At 37.5% G+C, this 26,293-nt stretch overlaps 1 protein-coding gene across 4 annotated transcripts in view; it reads left to right on the plus strand.

The window, feature by feature from the left end:
- The window catches only part of EXOC6B (exocyst complex component 6B), a 638,754-nt gene that overhangs the window by 417,096 nt on the left and 195,365 nt on the right, over nt 1-26,293 (plus strand). For all 4 annotated transcript variants that reach the window (XM_066378003.1, XM_066378005.1, XM_066378007.1 and 1 more), the window contains one exon: nt 17,158-17,299. In XM_066378003.1, the coding sequence (XP_066234100.1) occupies nt 17,158-17,299 (142 nt within the window). The remainder of the gene's footprint in view (nt 1-17,157; nt 17,300-26,293) is intronic.

Here is a 26,293-nt window from a genome sequence, read left to right on the forward strand (position 1 = left end):
ATTTACCCATTCAATAAAAAACTGCCACATAACCCATGCCCTAACATTGGCGTGCCACATAACCTGCAGTTTTTCTTTAAGAATCTTGTGAGTCTCAAAGGCTTGAGGATTTTTGGAATGATACACTAGCAGTGGCTTTACTTTACAGTCACCACTAGCATTTGCACACAATGCAAAAGTCAGACGGTCCTTCATGGGTTTATGGCCTGGCAGCTTCTTCTCCTCTGCAGTGATGAAAGTCCTCCAGGATATTTTTTTCCAAAACAATCCTGTTTCGTCACAGTTGAACACTTGCTGGGGGATGTAGCCTTCCTTTGCGATAAGCGCAGCAAAACGTACGATGTACTCCTCAGCTGCCTTAACGTCAGTACTCACAGCTTCACCATGCCTCACCACCGAGTGGATGCCAGATCTCTTCTTGAAATTTTCAAAACAACCGTGACTTGCCTTAAATGTATCTTCTGCTGCCTCTTTTGAGGTTGATGGCTCTTTCTTCTTCACGTCGCATAAATAATATGTGCCTTTTCACATATTACAGTCTCCGTCACTGTATCTCCTGCCAGCTCTTTTTCTTTCATCCACACCAGCAGAAGCTTCTCCATTTCTTCATGGATATTTGTCCTTAATTGGGACAGAATTGTAGTTCCTTTTGCTGGACTTGCACTTTTGATGGCATCCTTTTGTTTAAGGATGGTACAAATTGTAGATGTACAGTGGTACCTTGAGATATGAATAGACCAACATACGAATTTTTTAAGATACGAGCTGCGACTTGGTCCATATTTTTGTTTGAGATCTGAGTGAAATTCCAAGATACAAGTTGTGATTCAGGAAGCTGTGGCTAGTTGGCACGTTGGCACATGAGTCTAGTATTGGCATTTTGATATACGAGTTGACTGACGAGCTCGGTTACAGAACAAGTTAAATTTGTATCTCAAGGTACCACTGTATTGTGGTCGTACAGCCTTGGCAGGTCAGTCACTCGTACACCATACTCATGTTTTTCTATCATTTCTTGCTCTCTATTGACATCATTCTCTTCTTCTTCTCACCACTGTCCTTTAACACTCACTTTCTTCGGCCCCATGACAGCACACAAAAAAAGTTAGTAAAAAAATGCATAAATGATGCAAGAACGAGTACAGCGCATGAGATTCAACTTGATTCTGTGGGTAACACATGAGAAAGAATGAGATGCTGGTGTTGTGCTGCTGATACTGGACCCGTGCGCCAACACTCCAACTAGCGGCAGCTTCCTGAATCACAACTCATCCCTCGAAATTTCGCTTGGATCTCGAACACAAATACGAACCAAGTCGCAGCTTGTATCTTTAAAAATTTGTATGTTGGTCTGCTCATATCTCAAGGTACCACTGTATTTGGGACTTAATGTCCTTGGTTAGCTTTGGAAAATTCCCAGCCAGGATCTTAACAATTATTTCTTTCTCTCTCCTTTCTTTCTAGGACCTTAGTTATGCATATATTAGATACTTTACTGTACTTCATACATTTCTTACAATATTTTTGTCTTTTAAATTTGTTTTATTTTCTATGTTTGAATCTGAATATTTTCTTTGGACCTATTTTCCAATATACTAATTCTTTCTTATATCTAACATATTATTAAAAACATATTTTAGGTTCTTAATTAATGGTTTTTCAGTTTATAGGTCTTAGGTCTTTAGTAAAATTCTCTATTCTGTTACATATTTTTCTAAACACTTGAAATTATCTTATATGATAATTGCAATATCTAAATCACCCAAAGGTGTTTTTGTGGTTTTGTTTTCTATTTTTGTTTGTTTTTCCTCACCCCATCCATGATATATATTCATCTTTTGTCACTTCTGATAATTTTTCTGTTGAATCTAAACATTACCTGTAATTTTTTAAGTAAGTTCTACATCATGTAATCTCCCTGCAAAGTAGGCTATCTATAAGGCTTTGTAAGGATTGACGTATTTCTGGTTCACACTTAAGAGTATAGTCTTGCTGGTATCTCAACTTGAATCATAGACTGTTTACCAGGAGCCTTTCTCCTGGGATCTTTAATTTTCTGCCCAGTTCTGTGACACTGCTTAAATTCTGCTTAGCTTTCTCACCTCTTAGCAGGTGCTTCCTGATTGCTGTTTCTGTTCATGCTCCCTGTACAGCTTAGGATTCAGTAACATCAAACAATATAAAGAATGTTGGTCCTGTTTCTCTGCAATTTACCTATTTTACGCCAGAATCATCTAATGTCCTAACTTGACTACCTTTTGGGAGGAGGATGAAGGGAGGATCTGAGGATGAGAGTGCTGAACTTTATTATTCTTTGACTTTACATTATCTAGTGGCTGGTATTTTCTTTTCAGTCTCCATGCCCTGTGTTGGGAACAAGCAAATTTTTCAATGGAAAGAAACATTGGAGATATTCCAGGTCACCTCAATGTTTAACTTCTTTCTTTCATTTCTTTAAATCTTTGTGTCCTTGATTGCTCTTTAATGCCTACAAACAGCTGCTTTTGTTTTGTTTTGTTTTGTTTCTGTTATTTTCTCAAGTTTTATAGAGGGTCTTGTTAGGAGGATTTGTTTTATATGAGCCTTTGGCAGAAGTGGAAAGTGGAAGACTCTTTAAGTCTCTCTCTCGCTCACTCGCTGGCTCTCTTTTTTCTAATGCTTTGCCAGATATTTATTAAAAAAACTCAGTTATTTGTTTTATATGATTTCCTGTGGTCCATCCCTGTGATATTACTTAATATGTTCCTCTGTGTCCTGTATTTTCTTTAAACAGGTGGTTGTTTAGTAGATGCAATTTTGACTGAAATGCTTTATAGATATTTGTATGTATTTCTAATTGGTGTGAAATGGGAGGCTCATAATGTCTGGTTTTCTCTATTTTTGTGATGTTAAAACTAAATAATGGGTGTAATTTTATTTTAATTTGCATTTGTGTGAAATGGTAAATTTATATTTTTAACTTTTTAATGTACTCACAAGTGGTTTTTGAAAATAACCATACCATTTTATATTCCCAAAACCAGTGTATTAGAGTTTTACTTGTTCACAGTTCTTGTCAACCTAATTTTAGTCACTCTAGTGAGTATGTGCTGGCATTGCCTTGTGTTTTTGTTCATTATTTCTTCAATACCCAATGATGCTGAGTACTTTTCGTGTGCTCTTTGACTGTTCATATCTCTTCTTTTGTCAAGTGCCTGTTCAAACCTTTCCCCATGATTTCACTTGGATTATTTTACTTATACTAAATTTTATATTATTTCATGTATTTTGGATACCAATTTTATTTTTGCTATCTATGTGGTGAGTCCTTGTCTTCTCACTATATCCTAAGAAATCTCCTCCAAGTTCTAGAAGTTTTTCTATGTTTTTTTTCTAGATTAATAACTAACTTTTTTTAAATTTAGCTGTATGTTCCATTTAGAGAATTTCTTTTGTATAATAGGAATGACAAAACAATTGAGGTTTATGTTTAGCTATATGGATATCCACTTGTTCAAGCACCATGTTGAGAAATCACTTAGGGTTTCAGTGGGTATTACCTCATTTACAGATAAGAAGACATATTTCCTGACCATAATGTATAAAGTTTAATATATATCTTTTCAAATCATATTATTGTATTATTATTTAGACCTCACTTATAATTTTTGCTCTTTGATCTGTCAAAGTCTTGGTATATTTTGTTAAGATATCTTACTACTATTTTGTTGTCTTTTTTATTTTTAGGTCTTATTCCTTTTTTGCAATTTTTTCTTTATGTATTTTAATAAAACATATTATATGTTGTATGAGGGCTTACAACAGGTCTTTATTTTAGAATGCTAATAGGAAATGACTCTTTAAATTACGTTTTCCTTGAATTTGAACTTACCTGTTAATTAATATGTAATTAACTCTTCCTTTACACTTGTTTTTCAGTGTATGGTTTTACCTATTATTTGTCAGTTTCACCAGTTTTTAATCTTGCCTTTGTCTTTTAATAGAATAATTTAGACAATATACAGTTATTGTGCAGTTGACTTGGTTATTATAACTATGTTATTTTTCTTTCATTATATCTCTTTTCAAAGTTTCTTTTGTTTTAAAGCATATATTATATATTTTAGCTTTGCACATCTTTAGAGTTTTGAACATCAGTCTTTTTTTTTTTTCAAAATAGTTTTCAACTTACACTCTCTAAGCTTTTGGAATTAGGCATAAAAATTTATTTGTGGGATAAAGAAAAAAAAAGAATTTAAAAGCCCTGGCTGGCTGGCTCAGGGGTAGGGTGTCACCTGGTGTGTGGAAGTCCTGGGTTCAATTCCTGTTTAGGGCACACAGGAGAAGCAACCATCTACTTCACTCCTTCTCCTGCCCCTCTCTCTCTCTCCGTCTCTATTTTTACTGCTGCCATTGCTCAAATGGTTCAAGCAAGTTGGTCCTGGGGGCTGAGGATGGCTCCATAGCCTCACTTCAGTTGCTAAAATGCTGCCATTGCTCAAATGGTTCAAGCAAGTTGGTCCTGGGGGCTGAGGATGGCTCCATAGCCTCACTTCAGTTGCTAAAATAGCTCAGTTGCTGAGCAACAGATCAGCAGCCCTAGATGGGCAGAGTATAACCTGGTAGGGAGCTTGCCAGGTGGATCCTAGTCGGGACACATGCAGGAGTCTATCTCTCTGCCTCACTGCCTCTCACTTAATAAAAAAAGAAAAGAAAAATTTATCTGTGGCATATTTAATATAAGTGGGTTATCACACATTTTTGTTCCCCTTCTTCCTTGCTATATTTTAAAATATATTCCAATGTTTTAGATCAAGAGTATTACTATTATTATTACAGCATTATTTTCCATGTTACATGTCTTTTTTAACAGTAAATACTGATATTTACATTTAGTTTAAGACAATTTTTAATCTTATCTCACTTTTAATTAGTTTCCATGCTTTAGATCATGGCTTTCACTATATATATCTTCAAGTAAAGAGATTTGTTTCATATTTTATGAAGCCGTCCTTTTTTTTCTTTTTACCTTTTAATTAACAAAATTAACCTTTTGTTCTTGGTTATTGGCCTAATTTTTCTGTGTGGATCCTAATACATTTTTGTTAATTTTTCTCTGATATATTGATTATACGTGGTATCTTGTTTTCCTAGCTCCTTTTTGCAAATGTAAGTTGACCTGATTTGTTAACTGTTTTCTATGTTAAACTGATCACTTTCTCTGTCATAATCTTCAGTTTCATGCTAGTTTTCTAAGTTCTGGGAGAAAGTCTCATGCTTGTTTTCAGTACAATTTGGGTAATCTTCCATAGCTTAAAGCCTGTAATTAGAATCCCTCTTGTGTGGATTCTAATTTAGTTAATCTATGTTTGATTTTCTTATAACCCTTTTCTTTCAATGATTATTTTTCTTTTTTTTAAATTATTTTTCTTTTAAAAAATTTTCTTTTTATTGATTTTAGAGAGAGGAAGGGGGAGAGAGTGAGTGAGACAGAAACTTTGATTTTTTTCTCTATGTGCCCTGAGTGGGGATTGAACTGGCAGTCTCTGTGTTTCCAGATAAAGGTCTAACCAACCGAGCCCTCTGGCCAGGGCTCTTACAATCCTTTTATCTGTCTCCTTTTATATTTATTGTTGTGTTCTTGATTTCTCATGCTAGCATTTCACATCAAACTTTTTCTCCTTACTGTGTCTCTCTTTCTTTGAGAACAGTTTATTTTACTAGATGATGATACAAAAGAGTTTATTTAAAATTTTCCTTTGACCCATTAATAAACAATTTTCTGAGGCGTGAAAATACTTTGAGTCTTTTGTATAGTGTATATTAGTTAGGATTCTCTGGAGAAACAGAACCAATAAAATGTGTGTATGTCTGTATATAAAGAATTGGCTCATGTAATTATGGGGGCTGAGAAATCCCAAGATCCATAGTGAGAAAGCTGGAGACAAGGGAAATTGGTGTAAGTTTGGATCTGAAAGCTCAAGACCCTATCAGAGCCATATTTCATCTCAAGTCTGAAGGCTGGAAAAGACTGGTGTCCAGCTCAAGGAAGTAAGAAGGCATGAAGGGTTCCTTCTTAGTTACAGGAGGGCCAGCCTTTGTGTTCTAGTCAGGCCTTCAACTGATTGGATGAGGCCCACCCACATTAGGGAAGGGAATCTGGTTCACTCATTTTACTGATTACATGTTAATCTCATCCAAAATACTCTCACAGACACATCTAGTGTAATGTTTGAGTAAATATTTGGGCATCTAATGACTTAGTCAACTTGGCACATATTATCACAGAAGCTGTATTCTTTCCTTTGTTTTGCAGTATTTTTATAATTTTGTGCTAGTATTTTACTTCTCCCTTTACTTGTCCTCAATTATAGGAGATCTATACAGGCTGTGTATTTGTCAAAAAATCAAGTGGGTAGACAGTCTTTCATCCTTTTCTCTGCCCCATTTAATGGCATTCTTATTTTTAATCCAGGCTATTTATATGTATCATGATGTACACATCTCTTATCTGATTTTCTGATTCTGCTGGCTTTGATGTGATTATATGTTATCAATAATTGCAAACCAACTTCAGTAGTTTGAATGCCTAAAAGTGTATTTTCTCAAATAATAATGCCACAAATGACATTAGCTCAGAGACTCAGGAACATCAGGGCTGAGCTCTTTGTCATTCTCTTGAGTTTTTCCTCAAGATTTCACAATAGCTGCTAGAATTGTGATGCTAGAATTCTAGCCATCACAAACTTACCTTGATAGCAAAAGAAGAAAGTGCGAGGCAAAGGGGCTTCTGCAGGCATTTCTGCTTTCAAATCACTTGCCCTCCATATATGACAAGATGTAAATGTCCTAACTTTTTATATAGCCAAGGATTATTTTGTTAAGGTAGAAGGGATCATAGACAATAAGTAGGCAACTAACATACTGTGCAAATACAGTTTTCAGTGGAGGTGGCGTGTTCTTTTAGCACCAGGGTCTGGTTTCTGAAAATGTTCTGAACTTGTTTAGTACAATATAAATGGTAGTTTTTTAGCATGTCCTGTTACAGAGATCCTTCAATTCTTTTTCTGACTTTGCTCAAGGGACTGTACCTCTAATATTTGATTATATTCTACCCCAGTTTCCTTCCAGCCACAACTTTGTGCCATCTTTCTAACATTTACAGGTTCTTTTCAGATAAGAAATAAACTAGATGGCAGAAAGTAGGTGAGGGAATCAATAGGTAAAAGGGATAATCTTGTTTTAACTTAATAGTTAGGAGCATCTCCATTAGAGAGGAGCAGCTGCCTTTCTCTCTGCTGCTTGGTGCCCTGGGTTTCTGAGGATGGGATAAATGGGAGAGGACTTTCTTGTTTGATGTCCCATATTCTGAACTCTAGGACTTTTTTTCTTAATTTAACTTCTGTCTTCTACTTAGGGTAATTTCATCTCCAGTTTCAATAATATTGGTTTTAGCATAAGTGTAGCTTTTTATCTTTTTGGGGGGAGGGTCTCTTTACTATTGCGAATGTTTATAAAAAGCTATATTGAGGGGCTGTTAGCCAGACAGCCTTTATTCGGTGGGTATTTATTTTAATAGCCATTTGGTTTCATTACCTTTTAATGAGTTCTTTGATAGCAAGTTCCTTCATTAACAAGGCAGTCTTTCAGGTTTCCTCTTCTCTAATTGTTAACATATTTTGGGTGCTTTCACATAAATACACAGTGATGAAAAGTTTCCTCTTTTACAGCTCCTGTAGGACATTCAGAAGCGAAAGACGCGATGGGGAGACTGCAGCGTGTTTCCTTGAGATCTAAATGGTTTAAGAGCATTTGTCCTCACAAACTGAGACTGACTGAACTATCCGTATTTCGTGCTCAATTTCCTGCATCATGATTAACTCAGACTAGATTTCTAGGTGTATGAAAGTTGATTGAGTTCAGCTCACATTAAAATTTGCATGTTGAAACAAATAAATAAATAAATAAAATTTGCATATTGAATTTTCCTGTAACCACTTTTTAAGAAATGTGGAATATTTAATTCTGCCTGGGGCCCGAACACATTTTCATTAAAATGTTTTTTTGAGCTGTATACAGGAACATGTTATTCCATTTATTGAGCCCCTACTATGTGCCAGATACTGTGTAGGGTTCTTTACTATATTACTTCATTAACTACATATAATTTCTGCAATGTGGCTGACATTATCTTCATTTTACTGATGAGGAAGCTGAGTCTGATCAAGATTAAACAACTTTCTTAAAGGTCACATAAGTGATAGGGCCAGAATTTGAACCTAAGTTAATATGAACCAAATCCTTGCTCTTTCTCAGTGTGTCACTTCCACTCTAGTCTTAGTCTGTTTTTACTACTGCTTCCCATAAAGTGGACATTGTGGTGCATGCACTGTTCTCTAGAGTGAGAGTAATTAGAAAGCTTATTAAATACTTGTAAAGAAGATCTTGAATGATTTTTCTCAGAGAAACCTAAGGTTTTAAATATTCTAAAATGAAGCATTTGTTATTGGCAGAAAATAATGATCCAAAGCACCTACAGGATACGTTAGCTCAAAAAAGCAAAAAAGAAACTCAGGCTAATGAGGTGTTTGGGAGGAGAAATGCTCTTATTTAGGGTATTGACCAGTTAGGAACTGAGTAATATGTTGTATGTGGAAGTTAAAAGCGACTGGCTGGCAGACAGTCAGGCGTCTGTACCATTGTGTTTTGTAAACTCTCTCCTATGGCTATGGTGTGTTTTTTCCAAGCCCACTTAATTTTTTATGAGGTTTGTAAAGGTCTTGAATAAACAATTGAGATTATAGAGGTTTTCCTGGAAGCTTTGGTTAATATTTTAATATGCTCTGCTTTGTCACATTATTAAATAGCTTATTGGAAAGTATGAAAGAGAGGGTTTCTTTTTTATTTTTCTTATTTTTCCTTTGCTTTTTGTATTTCTTTTTGTTGTTGTTGTTGTAGTTAAATATGAAAATTGGATGTAGTTTTTAGCTGATTGCCTCTCTTCTTTTTAGTTTAACTTCATATATCTACAGATCACCCGTGAATTGGGACCCAGCATCTGGGAGGCCTCCACTTAAAATGCACTTCAACTAGAATTACAGTTTAGTGGGTATATCTTGAAACTAAGCCAGTGACTATAATTTATGTAGTAAGAGGACTGGAGAAAGGGAGAGGGAATTGGATAAGGTCAAAAACAGGAACTAATAGAACTTTGGAAATTACTTCATCACGACCTTTTGCTCATTAATATTTGAATCTGCTTCTTTGGCATCTTGGTTGTAGTCTGGTGAAGTGTCCAACCTGGCAAAGACTGAATACCTTCAAAGACATTTCTGTGTTAATGAGATGACTTGACGAAGTTGACCTTTAACCTGAACAGCAGCTGAGGAAAGAGAAGGGAAGAGTTTTTATTTCTCATTATAAGGACTTGTTCTATGGAGGTTTGTGTAGTAGTGATTGTTATTCATTGCAGAGTACTTTATATTACCTCATTTCAAATTGTAAGCCACTTGAAATTATTTCCGTGGTGTTGTTGTTGATATGTAGTGAAGGTTACCCAGCAAGCCCTACCATTTTTTGTGAAGCCTTCCCCTACTATTTTGGCTTCATAAACTTTTCATCTAAAATCATATTGTGCTTAAGTTTATTCTGCTCAATTTAGCACTTAATTGCATGTTCTCCTTGATTTGCTTTAGAACAGGAAGTACACTTTCTACTTTTTTGCATGACAGATTTTTTTTTTTTGGTGTAAAAGAAGAAAATTGTACAACTCTATAAAAGGGATAAATGGTTAGTAAAATGTTACTCATAAAATACTTAAATTTTAAGCAAATATGTGCAGTTTTTTTAATGGTTTTCCGTATTCTGGATCATAGGAATAAAAATTATACTAATAAGACATTTACTGAATACTTAATATAAGCAAGGTACTGTGGAATTATTAGGTAGGAAATGCTACATAGGAATTATATATTTTTATTTAACCATGGTAGCAATCTATTTTGCAGATGATGAAACCAAGACAAAGGTTTAAGTCAGTGGCCTAGGGAATTGTATTTTAATACATATGTTGGTTTTCATTAACCACATGCCTGTAATTTCTCTGTTTACCTTTATATTTTTTTCTTTGTCTTTCTGACACTGTTTTGGTCTATAGAAGTAGAAGATATGCATTAAGGCATTTGCTATGGTGGTGGTGTTTTGTAATGTACTGATTAGGTGGCTATATCCTTTATTGTAAATTTTAGTTAAACACATATATGTATGCATTATATCTACAATGCAAAAAGTTTGGACACGTTGATAATGGAAATTAAGACTAGAGCATATATAATTATTGACCAGGGAGAAATTCTTTAAATGTTACTGTAGTTGTATGTTTTTTTCCTGGTTGATATAACTTTGTCATTTAAAAAAATTCTTTTACAGTTCTAGTTGTGATGCATAGTATCAGACTTACCCTCTCTAGTGTAAACAATTATGAAAGCTGGACAAAATATAGAATCAGAATATTATCAAAAAAATGGAAAGAATCAGTACTTGGTATGTCAATAAGCATATGTATTAGAGAAATAAGATACCAAAAAGAAAGGACAGAGAAAGAACCCCACAAAGTATCTTTCTAGATTTCTCCTTTAGTTCTAGGCTAATTTTTCTGTTTTGTTTTTAGTGTGAGAGAGGGGGAAAGAGACAAACAGACAAATAGGAGGGGGAGAGAGATGAGAAGCATCAACTTGTAGTTGTAGCTCTTTAGTTGTTCATTGATTGCTTCTCATATGTGTCTTGATCAAGGGAGCTCCAGTCAAACCAGTGACCCCTTGCTCAAGCCAGTGACTATTGGATCATGTCAATGATCCCATACTCAAGCCAGTAACCCTGCGCTCAAGCTGGTGAGCCTGCACACAAGCTGGTGACCTCAGAGTTTAGAACCTTGGTCCTTGGCATCCCAGATCGATGCTCTATCCACCATGTCACCACTGTTCAGGTGTAGGCTAATTTCTATGCTGCACATGAATGGAGCACACTCTGGGGCTTAGAAGGCAGCAGCCAGGGGAATATGGGCAAGTGTTCTGGAAGGTGCACAGCTGGATACATTGAGAGTTGAACCAATAGGGACTTTTTCATTTAAATATCAGCAAAGCCATTTTCAGGGATTATGGACAAGGTCCTAAAGCAAAACTAAAATGGACCAACTGTAACTTTAAAAACAAGCATGACAATATAAAGTAATCCACTAATAATTTAATTGCCTACCTGAACAAAGTTCAAAACTCTATTGAAGACAATTGAAAGCCTCTATAGCATCTTGTCTACAATGTATGACATATAAAAGAGTTTCTTAACATGCTAAATAAGCAGAAAAAACTGACCTATAATCCAAAGCTAAAGTAGTCATAGAAGTAAATCATTATTAGGCAATCTAAATATTTGTACTGGCAAACAAAGATGTCAAAATAACTATGATTAGTATGTTAAAGAAAAGAATAGACGAAATACAAAAAAGGGATAAATTATTTAAGTAGATATTAGGAAGCAAATGTGTATTCTAGAATGACAAAATGCAGAATTTGTAATAAACAGTTCCTTAGGTGAAATCTTCAGCAGAAGTCAAGATTAGTGAACTCAAAGACAGATCTGTAGAAAATAACTAAACTTATACACACATTGAGGGGAAAAATATATATAAATTTGTTTTAATTTTAAAAATTGAATGGAACATAAAAAATGGGGGAACACAGGTGAAAAGGTGTAACATCTATGTACATAGAGTCTTGGAAGAAGAGAGAATAAGAACAGTGCAGAAGCACTACTTAAAAAAATAATGCTTGAGAAGCATTATTTCTTTCATATATGAAGAAATGCATCAGTCCACAGTTTCTGAAACTCAGCAAACCTAAGCAGGAGAAGTACAAAGAAAACTATACCTAGGCATATGAATATTAAATATAAAGAAAAATCTTCTCATCTCTCTTCCTTCCTGTTTGTCCCTGTCTGTCCCCCTCTCTGTCTCCCTCTCTATCTCTATCATAAAATAAATAAATATCTTAAAAACAGCTACAAAACAAAAACACATTCAAGAGAAAAACAATAAGACTTATAGAAACAGTGGAGACAAGTGGCCAATCAAATGAAACTTTTAATATTCCAAAAGTAAAAGAAAACTGTTAATATCCAATTCAGTATCCAGCAAAAAATATCTTTCAAAAACAAAGGTAAGATGCTCTCTGCTGATCATGTTGCAATAATTGGTACTAGACTGACTTTCAACCATAAACATTTAAAATATCAGACAAAATAAATGAAACAACTGTTTTCAGATACCAGACAGCAGGCGGTGTAGAACTGTGATCTCTGAAAAAAGGGACACAAAAGAAACAGTGCCTGGCAATCTGCCTACAGGTACTGCACCAACTGTGGAACAGAGCGGGTACCCAGGGAAGCCCAAGTCTAGCAGGGAAGTATTGTTGCATTAAGAAGACACAGATTGCCCTGGCCGGTTGGCTCAGCGGTAGAGCGTCGGCCTAGCGTGCGGAGGACCCGGGTTCGATTCCCGGCCAGGGCACATAGGAGAAGCGCCCATTTGCTTCTCCACCCCTCCGCCGCGCTTTCCTCTCTGTCTCTCTCTTCCCCTCCCGCAGCCGAGGCTCCATTGGAGCAAAGATGGCCCGGGCGCTGGGGATGGCTCTGTGGCCTCTGCCTCAGGCGCTAGAGTGGCTCTGGTCGCAATATGGCGACGCCCAGGATGGGCAGAGCATCGCCCCCTGGGGGGCAGAGCACCGCCCCTGGTGGGCGTGCCGGGTGGATCCCGGTCGGGCGCATGCGGGAGTCTGTCTGACTGTCTCTCCCTGTTTCCAGCTTCAGAAAAATGAAAAAAAAAAAAAAAAAAAAAAAAAAAAAAAAAAAAAAAAAAAAAAAAAGAAGACACAGATTGGAGTTTGGGGAAGTAGTTGATGATATTTGTAAGGAAAAGTTTTCAGATGAGGAAGGTATTTTGAGGGATAGTACCAGATATCCACATTGGGATCTGTTTATGGCTTTGGCTGAGTACTAGGCTGTTTGTGTATAGGAAAAGTCCATGAGGTCAGGCAGAAAACACCTGCCAGGGTACAGAAGCTGAATGCAGCTGCCAGAACTCACACAAGGGAGGAGGAATGTCATAATTTTAACCTGTGAGAAGAAGAGACCTCACTGAATTCTTTCAGCATTTAGTAGAGCCATCAGAAGACTGGCTGGTCGTTGTCTAGAGCTACTTTTGAAGTAAGCCTAAAGTAACCATAGAGAAAAGATGATTCTAATCCCCCAGAAGAGAGTAGACCAATAAACTTCAAAATTCCAAAAGAAACTTAACCCATTGTTGTAACAAAATCAACACTCGAAAGAATTTCAACAAAATAGAGACACTCGACAACCTAACATCCACAGTATCTAGTACTAATAAAAGATGTGACAAGAAACAGGACAGTGTGATCCATAACAAGAAAAATAATTCACAAGAAAATTGTAGAAGTGACATAAGTGACAGAATTAGCAGATGAATGCTTTCAAACTGCTCGCATACTCAATAGGTTCAAGATTTACAGGTAAATATAAATATAAAGACAGAAACAGAAGTTATAGAAAGTGAATCAAATGGAACTTCTTAGACCAAAGTATCTGAAACGAAAAATAATGTGAATTGGGCTAGCAGGAAAAATTAGCAATTTTAGAAGTTACGGTTGGAAAATTTCAAAGCCTGAGCAGTTGAAACTATACAAAGTAAAGTAAAACAAAGGGGAGAGAGTTTTACAGTGCATCAGTTATGTGTGGGACAGTGTCACAAGCAGCATCCTGCCCTTGGTGCTCCTGGGTCTCAGGCTTCAGACTCGGACTGAGTCCACACCCTCAGCTCTCGGGCTCTCATGCCTTCGAACTGTATCTCTAGAAAGAAATAGGATTTGACCTAACAAAATGTGAACATGGGAATCTTTCTCAGAAAACAAAAGCAAAAGAAAGTTGGTGTGAAAGGACAGCTCTCTTTCCCAAAATAGTTCCTGGCTTATGTTTCTTCAAACTTGCTAGATTTCCAAGAGAAAAATCCTTGATGATCTAGGATTCAGGATCTCATCCCAGTAGGCTGACAGAGAGCTGTGGTAGGAGTCCATTTTAAATACCTACTGTGAACTCAGCTTTCTTTTGGTGCTTCCTCGGATGAGAAGGGCAGCAAAACACCTCTCACTCAGTATCCCAGCCTTTCATATTTGTGTGATTTTTATCTTCTTGTGCTCGCCATTCCCCTTCCCCACACCTCAGAGCAACAGAAAGATGTAGAAACTACCACAAACCCTCTGCTGAGAGGCAGGATCAAATGGTTAAAACTTTAGGACAGTGGTAGTCAACCTGGTCCCTACCGCCCATAGTGGGCGTTCCAGCTTTCATGGTGGGCGTTAGCGGAGCAACCAAAGTATAAATAAAAAGATAGATTTAACTATAGTAAGTTGTTTTATAAAGATTTATTCTGCCAAATTTAGCAAAAATCCGACATGAAGTACTTGGTAAGTAATTAGTATTATATGTTTTAACTTGCTGTAACTCTGCTTTATAAATTTTATAAAGTAAATTACTTCCCTACTTTATAAATCACCATTACTGTGGAACCGGTAGGCAGTTAGAAAATTTTACTACCAACAGAGATACAAAAGTGGGCGGTAGGTATAAAAAGGTTGACTACCCCTGCTTTAGGAAGTCTCACAGGGGTGGATTCACATCTTAGCTCCACCACTTACAAGATACAGTATTTTCAAATAATGTAACCTCTCTTTCTCTGTCCTAATCTGCAAATTGAGGATTAAATAAATCATGGGGTTCTTGTGAGAATTATGAGACAGTATTTTTAAAACATTTGGCACATACTCAGTGCTCCATAAATGGAGGTAGCCTCTCTGATGGTGGCTGAGATGTTAGGGGTATCGATGATGATGATGCTTTCTCTAAGCTCTTCACCTCTACCCACTTGCATTTAGTATGATGACAACACTTAGTTGTGTAATTGAACTACATACTAATTGAAAGCAATGAATATTGAGCTTTCTATATTTCTTTGAAGGAATAAGATTTCTACACATTTGCCTTAATTGTTTTTGTGCCTTTGTATGAGAAAGAGTGGGTGATATCTCCCTTTTCTATAGAAGTGATACAGATACTCCCTGGCCCAGTGAAATATATGGGATGGGAAAAACAAAAACAAAAAACATGTAAAAGGACACCATAGTGAAAATCTGGAATTTTCATGAATTCTTACTAGACCTACTGAGTTTATAATAGCAAGAAATAAATGAATAAATAAAGTAGAAACCTAAATCTCCAACAACAGAAGAATGTACATTGTGGTATACTGTGGAATAACTAAAGTAATAAACACTCATTACATTAAAAAAGCTTCACATTATAATATTGAACCAAAAAAGCAAGTTAGCAAAAGGACATGCCATATGATCTTATAGAAAGTTTCAAAATACAGAAAATAATATCATATATTGTTTCTTGTCATACACACACACACACACACGCACACACACACACACAGAGCATAATAGTGTTTTAAAATACAAATGGTATACTTAACACCAATAATGGTCACCGCTGGGGAGAGGGAGGAAAATGATTAAAGAGGTCACACGGGCTAAATTGTATTTGTCATGTTTCATGGGTATGTGATTGTTTATCATATAATTCTATATATCTTTCCATATAGCTGAAACAGTTCATAATTTCAGAAAAGAGGGATCCATTATTTGACTAATTTGAGAACTCAGACTTTTTAAGACACGTGTCATCCTGTTTTTCAGAATAGGTAGTGATGGTAAATAAATAACAAATAAAATGGATAGATATCTGGGAAGAAAGTGCATATATTTTATATGATATATGATTTTGACCTTAGACTAAGATGTAATTCACTAATTATAAAGTATTTGTGCCTGAAGCAGTGGTGCAGTGGACAAAGCATCAGACTGGGATGCGGAAGAACCAAGTTTGAGACCCCAAGGTCACCAGCTTGAGTGCAGAGTCGCTGGCTTGAGCGTAGGATCATAGACATGATGCCATGGTTGCTGGCTTGAGCCCAAAGGCCACTGGCTTGAAGCCCAAGGTCACTGGCTTGAACAAGGGGTGACTTGCTGCTGTCGTCCCTCAGTCAAAGCACATATGAGAAAGCAAGTAATGAGCAACTAAGGAGCCACAACAAAGAATTTATGCTTCTCACTTCTCTCCCTTCTTGTCTCTGTCCCTATCTGTCCCTTTCTCTGTCTCTCTCTTACACAAACACACACACAAAAATAAAATAAAGATAGTAAGATATTTTAAATATCATTAAAGATAGTAAGATATTTTCAATATCATTTTAAAAATTATCTTAGAATTTATGTCCATAAACCTCTTTATTTTTTAAGAAAACAAAATTTATCTTTTTAATTACTTTTTTTAGGAAATTTTTTTTATTCTTTTCATTTTATATGTGTTAAATCATAAAGCACCAAAGATTTTAATTTCTTAGATATGTTAAGGATTATTGTTCACATTTGTCTTTTATTTATGTGAAGGGATTAAGCAACGAAAAAAACCCTCATAGACACAGACAACAGTGTGGGGATTGCAGGAGGGAAAAGGGGTGGGGTGGTGGAGAAGAGTAGAGGGGGTTAGTGGTAATGGGGGGAGACTTGGCTGGGGGTGGTGAACACACAATGCAATGTACAAATGATAAAATTATAGAATTGTACACCTGAAACCTGTACAATTTTATTAACTAATGCCACCCCAGTAAATTCAATAAAATTTTTTTTAAAAAGAATGATTGTTTTGGAATGGACTGTTTGAAATTTATTACCTATGAAAAAATTACTTTTCGGTTTAATGAAGATTTTGAATGTTGTTTATCTGTTGTTAGGAAAAAAATGCTTTTGGAATAAGTAGCTGGGCTCTATGAATTTTAATTTAGTGTTATAGCTACATGACTGATCATGATGAAGCTAGTGTTTAAGATGTTTGCTATCAGGTGCTATTAATCCCAATATCATTTGAAGGTAAAGACATTATGATGAAGAAAACCTTAAAGATATTCCTAATTGAAAAATAAATTATTTTAATTTTGTTGAACTTTTATTTTAATCCATTAACATTATGATTTGCATTCTTGTATTTCAGGGAAAAGTGGCTCAGACAGCATGCATGTCAGCTTGCAAACATTTAGCCACATCCTTGATGCAACTTTTGCTGGAAGCGGAAGTAAGGCAGCTCACCTTGGGAGCATTACAGCAGTTCAACTTGGATGTCAGAGAGTGTGAACGTAAGACAGTTAACCATCCCTTTGCTTGTTTTGCCTGAATACTCACTTCTGTGAAAAAAAATTTCCTAAGTCTATGGCATCTTTGTTCCTGATGAAGTCAAAGAATACCTAGATGACAGAAATAACTTATAGGATATCTAGAAATAGAGCCTATCAGCAAGCTAATTTAAGCACCCAGAGTACTTAGCCCATATATAGAACACAGAAGATCCCTGGCCAAAAGGAAGATCGCAGTGTAGAGGGGAATATAAGGCAGATGTGCATTTAATGGATACCAAAGAAAACCTGATTAGTTCTAAGACTTTGAAAGAGTGCAGTTTTACATCATATTTGCAAACCCTTCTTCGTCTAAAGGACAAGTGCTATGTGTATCAATCAGAAATGCTTTCTAGTACAGGTAGAACAGAGAACCTTAGACAGAGTGGTTTAAACCAATAGGTTTTCTTTTTTTTCAGAGGCTATGAGTTACTGACTTGATTTAGTTGCTCAGTGATGTCACCAAGGACCCAGGCCTTTTGTTTCCTCTACTCTCCCATAAGAGCGTGGACTTTTCCTCCTTATCAGTATTATACGTAGTAAGAAGAAGCAGGAAAAAGAAGCCAGTCTTACCTCTATTCCTTTTTCTAAAAAAATGAAACTTTTTACGAGACCTTAAGAAACTTACCTACCTGTTTGTCTCATTGGTCAGAATACAGTTGTATGGTCACCTCCAACATTAGGGGTGGCTGGGAGATTGAGTGTTTGCGTGAAAGGAGAGCATCACTATTGGCATAATTGATTCATCATGAATCATTCACTTGGTGTTGAACACAGAATTATAATTTGGTTGGGAAGGCAGAAGGAAGGGAGGGAAAGTGCTGTGGTGTTCATTGTGCTGTCAGTGAAAAATAAAAATGAACCAAAATGCTATGACTCAAATGATTTTTCTAAGAAAATTAAAATAGTGGAAAATTCTTTGATTCTGCTAATACTTCTGCCCCATCTTTTTGTTTTTCCTGCTTACTGGTCTCCTTTGGTTGGCTCTGATAGCTGGAAATTAAGGTTTTATTTATTGGATATGTTATTTTTAACTAATTAAGGCTTCCAGTTCCAGTCATCACAGAATAACAGGTATCAAAATCACCCTCCTTCCATAAACAACTGTAAAACTGGATAAAATGGGTGAATCAGGTCTTTTCGTGCCTTGGGCAGCAGACAGCACAAGGCTGTGATCCTGTAGAGAGGGGGGAAGTATATAAGGTAAGCTTGTCATTCACTCTTTTTCTGTCCAGGTATACTATCCAAAGAGCAGCACAGGAATGTAGATCCCAAATAAAAAAGCAGTGTTTTACACAGATCAACAGAGGTTGGCAGGTAGGACTGGTGAGGCAGCTGGGATTTGTGGGGCAAGGGACAGGAGAACAGAGTTGTTTAGCAAAGTAGCCCCAGAAATCTACATTAGAGAGCTTGTGAGTCTTTGGTTAAAAACTAAGTTGCTATGTGAAGGGTAAAGCTTTGTGAGCCTTGGCAGAGAATAGCCACTGAGGATCTGTGAGCTGAATAGGAATGCCAGAGGTTATAGAGTGCTAGGAGACACTGGAATTCCTACCAGAGTGGAGAGACCAGCTAAACATCTTGTGCATTCAGTAAGACCCCAGAAGGTTAGACCTTAAGCGTGCTAATCAAACTCTAGAGTAATGGCTAATCTTGATCCACTGTAACAAAGCCTAATAACAAGACTCAACAAGATAGAGTTAATCTGCCAATTAAATAACTGCCTGCCAAAACAAAACTCAACAGTCTTTGAAAAGGAACAAACTTACAAAAAAATTCAGACTCTCAACCACTGAGTAGCTACAATTTCACAGCAAAAAGCCTATAATTTGACATGCCATGAAGCAGGAAAATGTGGTCCGGAACAGAGGAAAAATAGGCTATAGAAATAGACCTGCTGAGAACACAGATGTTGAAAAATTACAGATAGGTCCTTTAGAAATCTGAATAGAAATATATTTATTAATTTAAAGTAAAAGATGGACATGATGATTGTAGCTGAAATTTCTTTTAGGTTTGATAAAAAGTAGTAATCTATTGACTCAAAAAACTCAACAAATCTTTAGCAGGAAATGGTCAGGTTTCTACCAAAAAAATAATAAAGAGAAAATCTTAAAGCAGCCAAAAAAGAAAAGACATAATAGAGAGCAATGATAAGAATTACTGCTTACTTCTGTCAGAAACAGGGGAAACCACAGGAACAAGAACATCTTTAAAGACCTGAAAGGAAAAAAAAAGGCATATCAACCTAAAACTCTTTATATATAAAGACATTTGCAAAGAAACAGAAGTTCAGAAAATTTGTCACCAGAAGGTCTGCATCACAAATACACATTGTGATCACATTGTTCAAAGATGTCAACAACAGTATCTCCTTTCCCACATCTTTTTTCTAGAACCTTCCCACTATCTTATGAAGAATGACATCTAATTCTCCTTTGAATCTGCGCAAGCTTGTGACTTGATTGTATTCAACAGAATGTGGCAGAAGTGGCCTTGTGATTTTTGTTACTAGGTCATAAAGACAGTGCAGCCTCCATGCTCTTAGTTAGCTGCTGTGTAAGGCATCTGGCCACCCTGAGGCCTCCAGGAAGAGACCACGTGGAGAGGCCCTTGATGTCTGACATGTTCCAGTTTATGTTGTTGGTGCTGTACTTTGTTTTATTCCTATAAATAGTGTTAGATTTTGTTCTGACCTGCATTTACATTACTTGAAATTGGTTGGATCCTTTTGAGACTTGCTTTTAAGTTTATAGTGGGTCCAGAGCAGCCTTTTGTCTGGGTCGTATTTAAATGGAAATCTAAAGCACTGCCCTTTGAAGAATTCTACCCTGTGCCCAGGTGTCTGGAGATCTTTCAGCTCTGGCTAGTGGGAACACAAAGAATACCCAGCTCTATGAGAGATCCACGAATTATTTCTGGGGGTTCTTTCCCCAGCCTTGGGTAGTTTCTTCCTCTACATACACAGATTAGGACTCTGCCAAGTATTCAGTAGCACACTCCTCCTGAGAGCTCTCTTTTGCAGCCTCTTCCTTTCTGGTAGTCGGTTCTGCAAATACCAGTTGCCTTGGCGTTTGGGCCAGCAATCCCTGACTTTTCAGTTCAGACTGTCTATATTTCATTTGGGTGCTCTCCCTTTGCTAGCTTTGCGTCATAGCCTGGAAACTGCCTGTAGGCATTCTCTTCTTGTTTGCTTTCCTTCTGTCAAGGAGCCCAGTTCTGCATTGACTGTTGCCTAATATCTAAAACCATTCTTTCAAATGCTTTGCCCAGTTTTCCAGTTTGTTTTGCAGTGGGAAGATGAGTCCTCCATTACTTCATTATGACCTGTAACAGAATAAATGAGCACCTTTTCAAGTTTCTTTTTATATTTTGTTTTTTATAGAAATAATACCTGCTCTTTGTGGCAAGTTTTTTGGGAAAAAGATAAAAATTACCATAATCTCATTATTCAGAAATAAGTACAATTCCAGGGATTACATTTGGACATGATAAGATCCAGCAGCCACAAAATTGTTTCAAGAATTCATCCACCAGATTTCATGCATCTAGTTAGCCAACATTGTTTTATATGCTTCTGTCTTAACCAGCTGTTTACCAGGAGAATAGAAACATAGTGACTAGCTAGACCAATCAAGATTACTTCTTGATATGAGTTTGAAGTCATTCTCTTCTGAGTTTTGATGAGAGAGTAGAACGTCATTCTGATTACGAACAAAAAGAAGAAAAGAATTTTGAGTGGATAACCAACAAATACAGTTGGTTAAACAGCAAAGTCTGATGGTTGATTGGGAATGACTGCATGACTGCATTCTTGATAGTGTTAAAAGACAAAGAGAGATGGAGAGTGATACAGCTAAGTATATGGACCTTGAGGAGGAGGAGTGTTGGTTTGGGAGAAGCACTGATGCATAAGGAAAATGCCTACCTATGGCCTGACTCTGAATTACATTTTATGTAGAAGAATGAGCATCTTCTACTTGAGAGAACGATGGGTGAATTGTCATCCTTAACAGAGAGCCAGCTTCCAGTTAATACTAAGAGTTGGAGAGATCATTTAATGAAAAGATGGAAACATAGTAGAGTTTGTTAACATTGCAAACCAGGTTCCAGAAGGCCAGTATCTTATCTGAAAAGCTATTCAATGCTTGTTATAACCTTTCAGACTTAGGGTCTGCTTGAAACTAACATTTGTAAGCATAGCAGTGCCTCCAATAACCATATTACCGCTGAAATCTTTTCTAATATATTGTGGATCCACTAAGTTTCATTGATTTAGAATTTAACATTTCATTTCTGATTGGCAGTAATTTGTCTGTCAAGAAACTTTCCATGGACATATATTTTACTTTAAAAGAAAGAATTCTATTCTATGTCTTTTGCTATACCACCCCCCTCGTTTTTTTTCTTTAGATGCTCAGTGGTCTATAAAAAATCTTAAAGAAATGATACATAAGATTCAAGTAACTATACAGAGGCGTATAAAAGCAGCCCCAAATGACAAGATAATTAACACTTACATCTTTCTACCCAGTGGTGTGTGCATGAGGTATTTTCCCTATTGTCTGCGAGTCCTTGGAAGAACTATATATGTCCTGAAAGAAATCAAACTCTGGACAAGATGGAATGTGACTAAACCTTGAGTGTCTGACTCTGAAACCTGGGCTGCCACCTTCTTAGATCCCAAATACATAGGAGAATTATATGCATTACCATGAGCCAGAGATATTCGGCTAGTGTCGTGTGTCATTAAGAACATAGATTTCAGAGTCAGCTTGACAAGACATTCAAGTCACCACTTAACTTTTAGCATGACCTTGTGTATATTATGAAACTCCTCACAGCCAGCCCCATTTATGAAATAGGAATAATAATAGTACTTAATGTTTCAGGGATGGGGTCAGAATTAAATAAGATAATACACAAAAGAGTTTATTTCATGGCTTAACAAAACACTGGCTGTGCAGTAGTAGTAGCTTCTATTGTTAGCAGCAGCAGCAAGCAGCAGCAGTTACTAAATATTTAGCAACTCTCAAGTCTTTTGCAGACCACTCAAATCTTTGTCTCTTGTTTGTGAATCTGTGGATTTCGAGATGCCTTTTTATTTGGCATAAGAAATCAAGTTTCTTCTTCTTGGTAGTCGTCTGTCAACTTCTGGGGTTGTACTGGAAGATATGATTCAGAACTGATGATTTGTTAATTCTCAACTTAGTGCTTTTGCAAGAAATCAGTCAGTTAGCTGTGTTGTTTACTAGAGAGGGTAATTACTTCTTAGGACACTGTTACCTAGCAGGAGTGTTGTTGTCAGGTAATTTGTATTGACTGACTACTAAACCTTCAAGGTAGACATTTTTGGAAATTTAGATATGAAGTCTATCTCCTTCTTCTCCATGTGAGGAGATTGAAGGGGAAGGCTTAGGTGAGGGACCTTTCCCCCCAAATACACCCTCCAGACTTCGGCAGACACTCATTTCCCAGATTAGAGGCATGACCCTGATTCCTCAGCCTTTCTCTAAACTCAGAAAAAGTGACAGCCAGGGCAGAAGCACATTCCTTGCACTTTCTCCTCAGCTAAGAGATTGCGGGGGAAGATGTCGAGAAAAGCTAGACCCTGCCTCCAGAGATCTTTTTTTTTCTTTTTTTTTTTTTTTCTTTTTCATTTTTCTGAAGCTGGAAACAGGGAGTGACTGTCAGACAGACTCCCGCATGCGCCCGACCGGGATCCACCCGGCACGCCCACCAGGGGCGGTGCTCTGCCCCCCAGGGGGCGATGCTCTGCCCATCCTGGGCGTCGCCATATTGCGACCAGAGCCACTCTAGCGCCTGAGGCAGAGGCCACAGAGCCATGCCCAACGCCCGGGCCATCTTTGCTCCAATGGAGCCTTGGCTGCGGGAGGGGAAGAGAGAGACAGAGAGGAAAGCGCGGCGGAGGGGTGGAGAAGCAAATGGGCGCTTCTCCTATGTGCCCTGGCTGGGAATCGAACCCGGGTCCTCCGCACGCTAGGCTGACGCTCTACCGCTGAGCCAACCGGCCAGGGCGAGATCTTTTTTTCTCTTAAGTGAGAAGCAGGGAGGCAGAGAAACAGACTCTTGCATGAGCCCCGACTGGGATTGACCCGATAAGCCCCCTACTGGGCAATGCTCTGCCCATCTGGGGCTGTTTCTCCATTGCTTGGCAACCGAACTATTTTAGTGCCTGAGGCGAGGCCATGGAGCCATCCTCAGTGCCCAGGGCCAACTTGCTCCAACCTAGCCATGGCTGTGGGAGGAGAAGAGAGAGAAAAAGAGAAGGGAGAGGGTGAGGGGTGGATAAGCAGATGGTCGCTTCTGTGTGCCCTGACTGGGAATAGAACCCAGGGCATTCACTTGCTGGGCTAGCACTCTACCACTGAGCCAACCAGCCAGGGCTCATAGATTTTAAAGTCATTTTTTTATTCCGTGATTGTTTTTTAGGGATAACAGGAGGTTGGACAAGCTGCATTTCAGAAATGCTGTCATAATGGCTTTTAATACCTTTTAGTCTTCTTACTGGTGCTATTTTGTAGACTAAGGAATTATGTTAATAGGTTTTATTAGGTTAACATTTTTAAAAATCTGAGACTTCTATTTTTGTCTTACCATTTTTATAAAAAAAATTTTTTTTTGTAATCAGAGCCATGGAACCAGAATGGGGGAGAATTGTGCCCCCCCCCTTTTTTTTTGATAGTTTTGCTCATTTTTAGGCAGAAAGATGATGGATGCCTAGAGTTTACCTTATATTGAATTAAAATCAATATTTCTCTATAAAAAGAAGAAATTTAGATATGAAGAAAATATTTCTTTCCTTTAAACATTGACCTCTGATAATTTCTGATTTGCATGACTTTTGTCTTACATCTCCTTTTATTTGTGTCTTATATTTGGTTTTGGGTATTGGAGCACTGGGTCCTCATCCTGACAGCAAAACTGGATTTTAAATACTGTCAGCTCTCGCTTGCCTAATACTTACCTCCTTGATCAAACCTGGACTATTCTGTCATTCAAGCAGATTTTCCAGTCTGTGTTTGGATTTGTCATTTCCTAAGCTTTCTCTTTGTGTATTCTAAATAAGAAGGTCTAGGTTCATAGTCCATCTCAACTTCTTGTTAATAGCATTAATTCAGTAATGTGTTTATTTTATTTATTTATTTTTTTATTTTTTGTATTTTTCTGAAGCTGGAAACAGGGAGAGACAGCCAGACAGACTCCCACATGCGCCTGACCGGGATCCACCTGGCACGCCCACCAGGGGCAACGCTCTGCCCACCAGGGGGCGATGCTCTGCCGCGACCAGAGCCACTCTAGTACTTGGGGCAGAAACCTAGGAGCCATCCCCAGCGCCCGGGCCATCTTTGCTACAATGGAGCCTCTGCTGCAGAAGGGGAAGAGAGAGAGAGAGAGGAAGGAGAGGGGTAGGGGTTGAGAAGCAGATGGGCGCTTCTCCTGTGTGCCCTGGCCGGGAATCGAACCCGGGACCCCTGCACACCAGGCCGACGCTCTACCACTGAGCCAACCGGCCAGGGCTGTAATATGTTTATTTATTCAACAAATATAGGTAGAGTTCCTGCCCTGTACAGGGTACTGTGCTGGAGGCTGGTGATGGAATAGGAAACAACGGTTTTTTGTTTTTTTATTAATTAATTTATTTATTTATTTATTACAGAGACAGAGAGTGAGTCAGAGAGAGAAATAGACAGGAACAGAGAGAGATGAGAAGCATCAATCATCAGCCTTTCATTGCGTGTTGTAACACCTTAGTTGTTCATTGATTGCTTTCTCATATGTGCCTTGACCACGGGCCTTCAGCAGACCGAGTAACTCCTTGCTGGAGCCAACGACCTTAGGTTCAAACTGGTGGGCTTTTGCTCAAACCAGATGAGCCCATGCTCAAGCTAGTGACCTCGGGATCTCGAACCTGGGTCCTCTGCATCCCAGTCCGATGCTCTATCCACTGCGCCACCGCCTGGTCAACAATGGGTTTTAAACAGGAGAGTGGTTTGATTGTATTTGTGTTTCTAGAAGGAACTCTGCAGTTTATCAGGAGCCTCAGAGACCAGTCATGGCTGTGCCAGTAATCTGTGATAGAGCTGATTTGGTTGCTTGGTGTATTTCATGGTAACTTAAGCCTTGGGAGTGAGTGACTCAACTCCTTGAACTTTTCTGAGTCCATCAGTAAAATGGAAGTACTGATCCTTGCCATATTTGTCTCACAGTATTGTTATAAAGTCAAATAGGATAATATATAAAAAATCATTTGTAAAGAGCCATGGAAATTTTATTTATTACAATTATTTATTTATCCTTATGTTTTTATGTGTTTTTTTCTTAGTTTATTTCCTACTTCCCACTTGCTTTTTTGTTTAAAATGAGAAGTTTATTTGCTCAGTACACCAAATAGGATGCAAGCACATGGTTTTATAGCATTAAATATTTTCAATTTTTAGTTATCTGTTCAGGTCCCTAAATTATTCAAAAGATTGGTATGTGAAAAATATAAGCCAAATCCAGTGTACATTTGGTTGCAAGAAAATGAAGCAACAATTGCATCTACTGAAATTTAGTGTAATCCATCATTTCCCAGGACCCATTAGATTTTTGCACAGAATAAACTGGGTCCTTGAACAGCAGGGCAGTAGGATGCATCTTGTCAAATTCTCTCAGTTCTGATGGTCAAATTCATCTGGCCTAATTTACTATTTTGGAAAGGATCAAGGGCTCCAAAGTCTTGTATTTCAGCATTGTTACCATATTAGCCCTCACCACAAGTCAGGAAAGTAATGCAGAGATCTGCCTAAGCTCAGGATTTAGAGAAACAACTTTGGAGTGAAGTTGTGATCTGACTGAGCCCACTATGATATGAGGGCTCAGAACACCATTATTACTTAACTCCCCTATTATGTCCCCTACTCTTTTTATTTTATTTTAATGCAGTGACATTGATAA

This window comes from Saccopteryx leptura, chromosome 3 (assembly GCF_036850995.1).
Source record: "Saccopteryx leptura isolate mSacLep1 chromosome 3, mSacLep1_pri_phased_curated, whole genome shotgun sequence".
Taxonomy (NCBI): domain Eukaryota; kingdom Metazoa; phylum Chordata; class Mammalia; order Chiroptera; family Emballonuridae; genus Saccopteryx; species Saccopteryx leptura.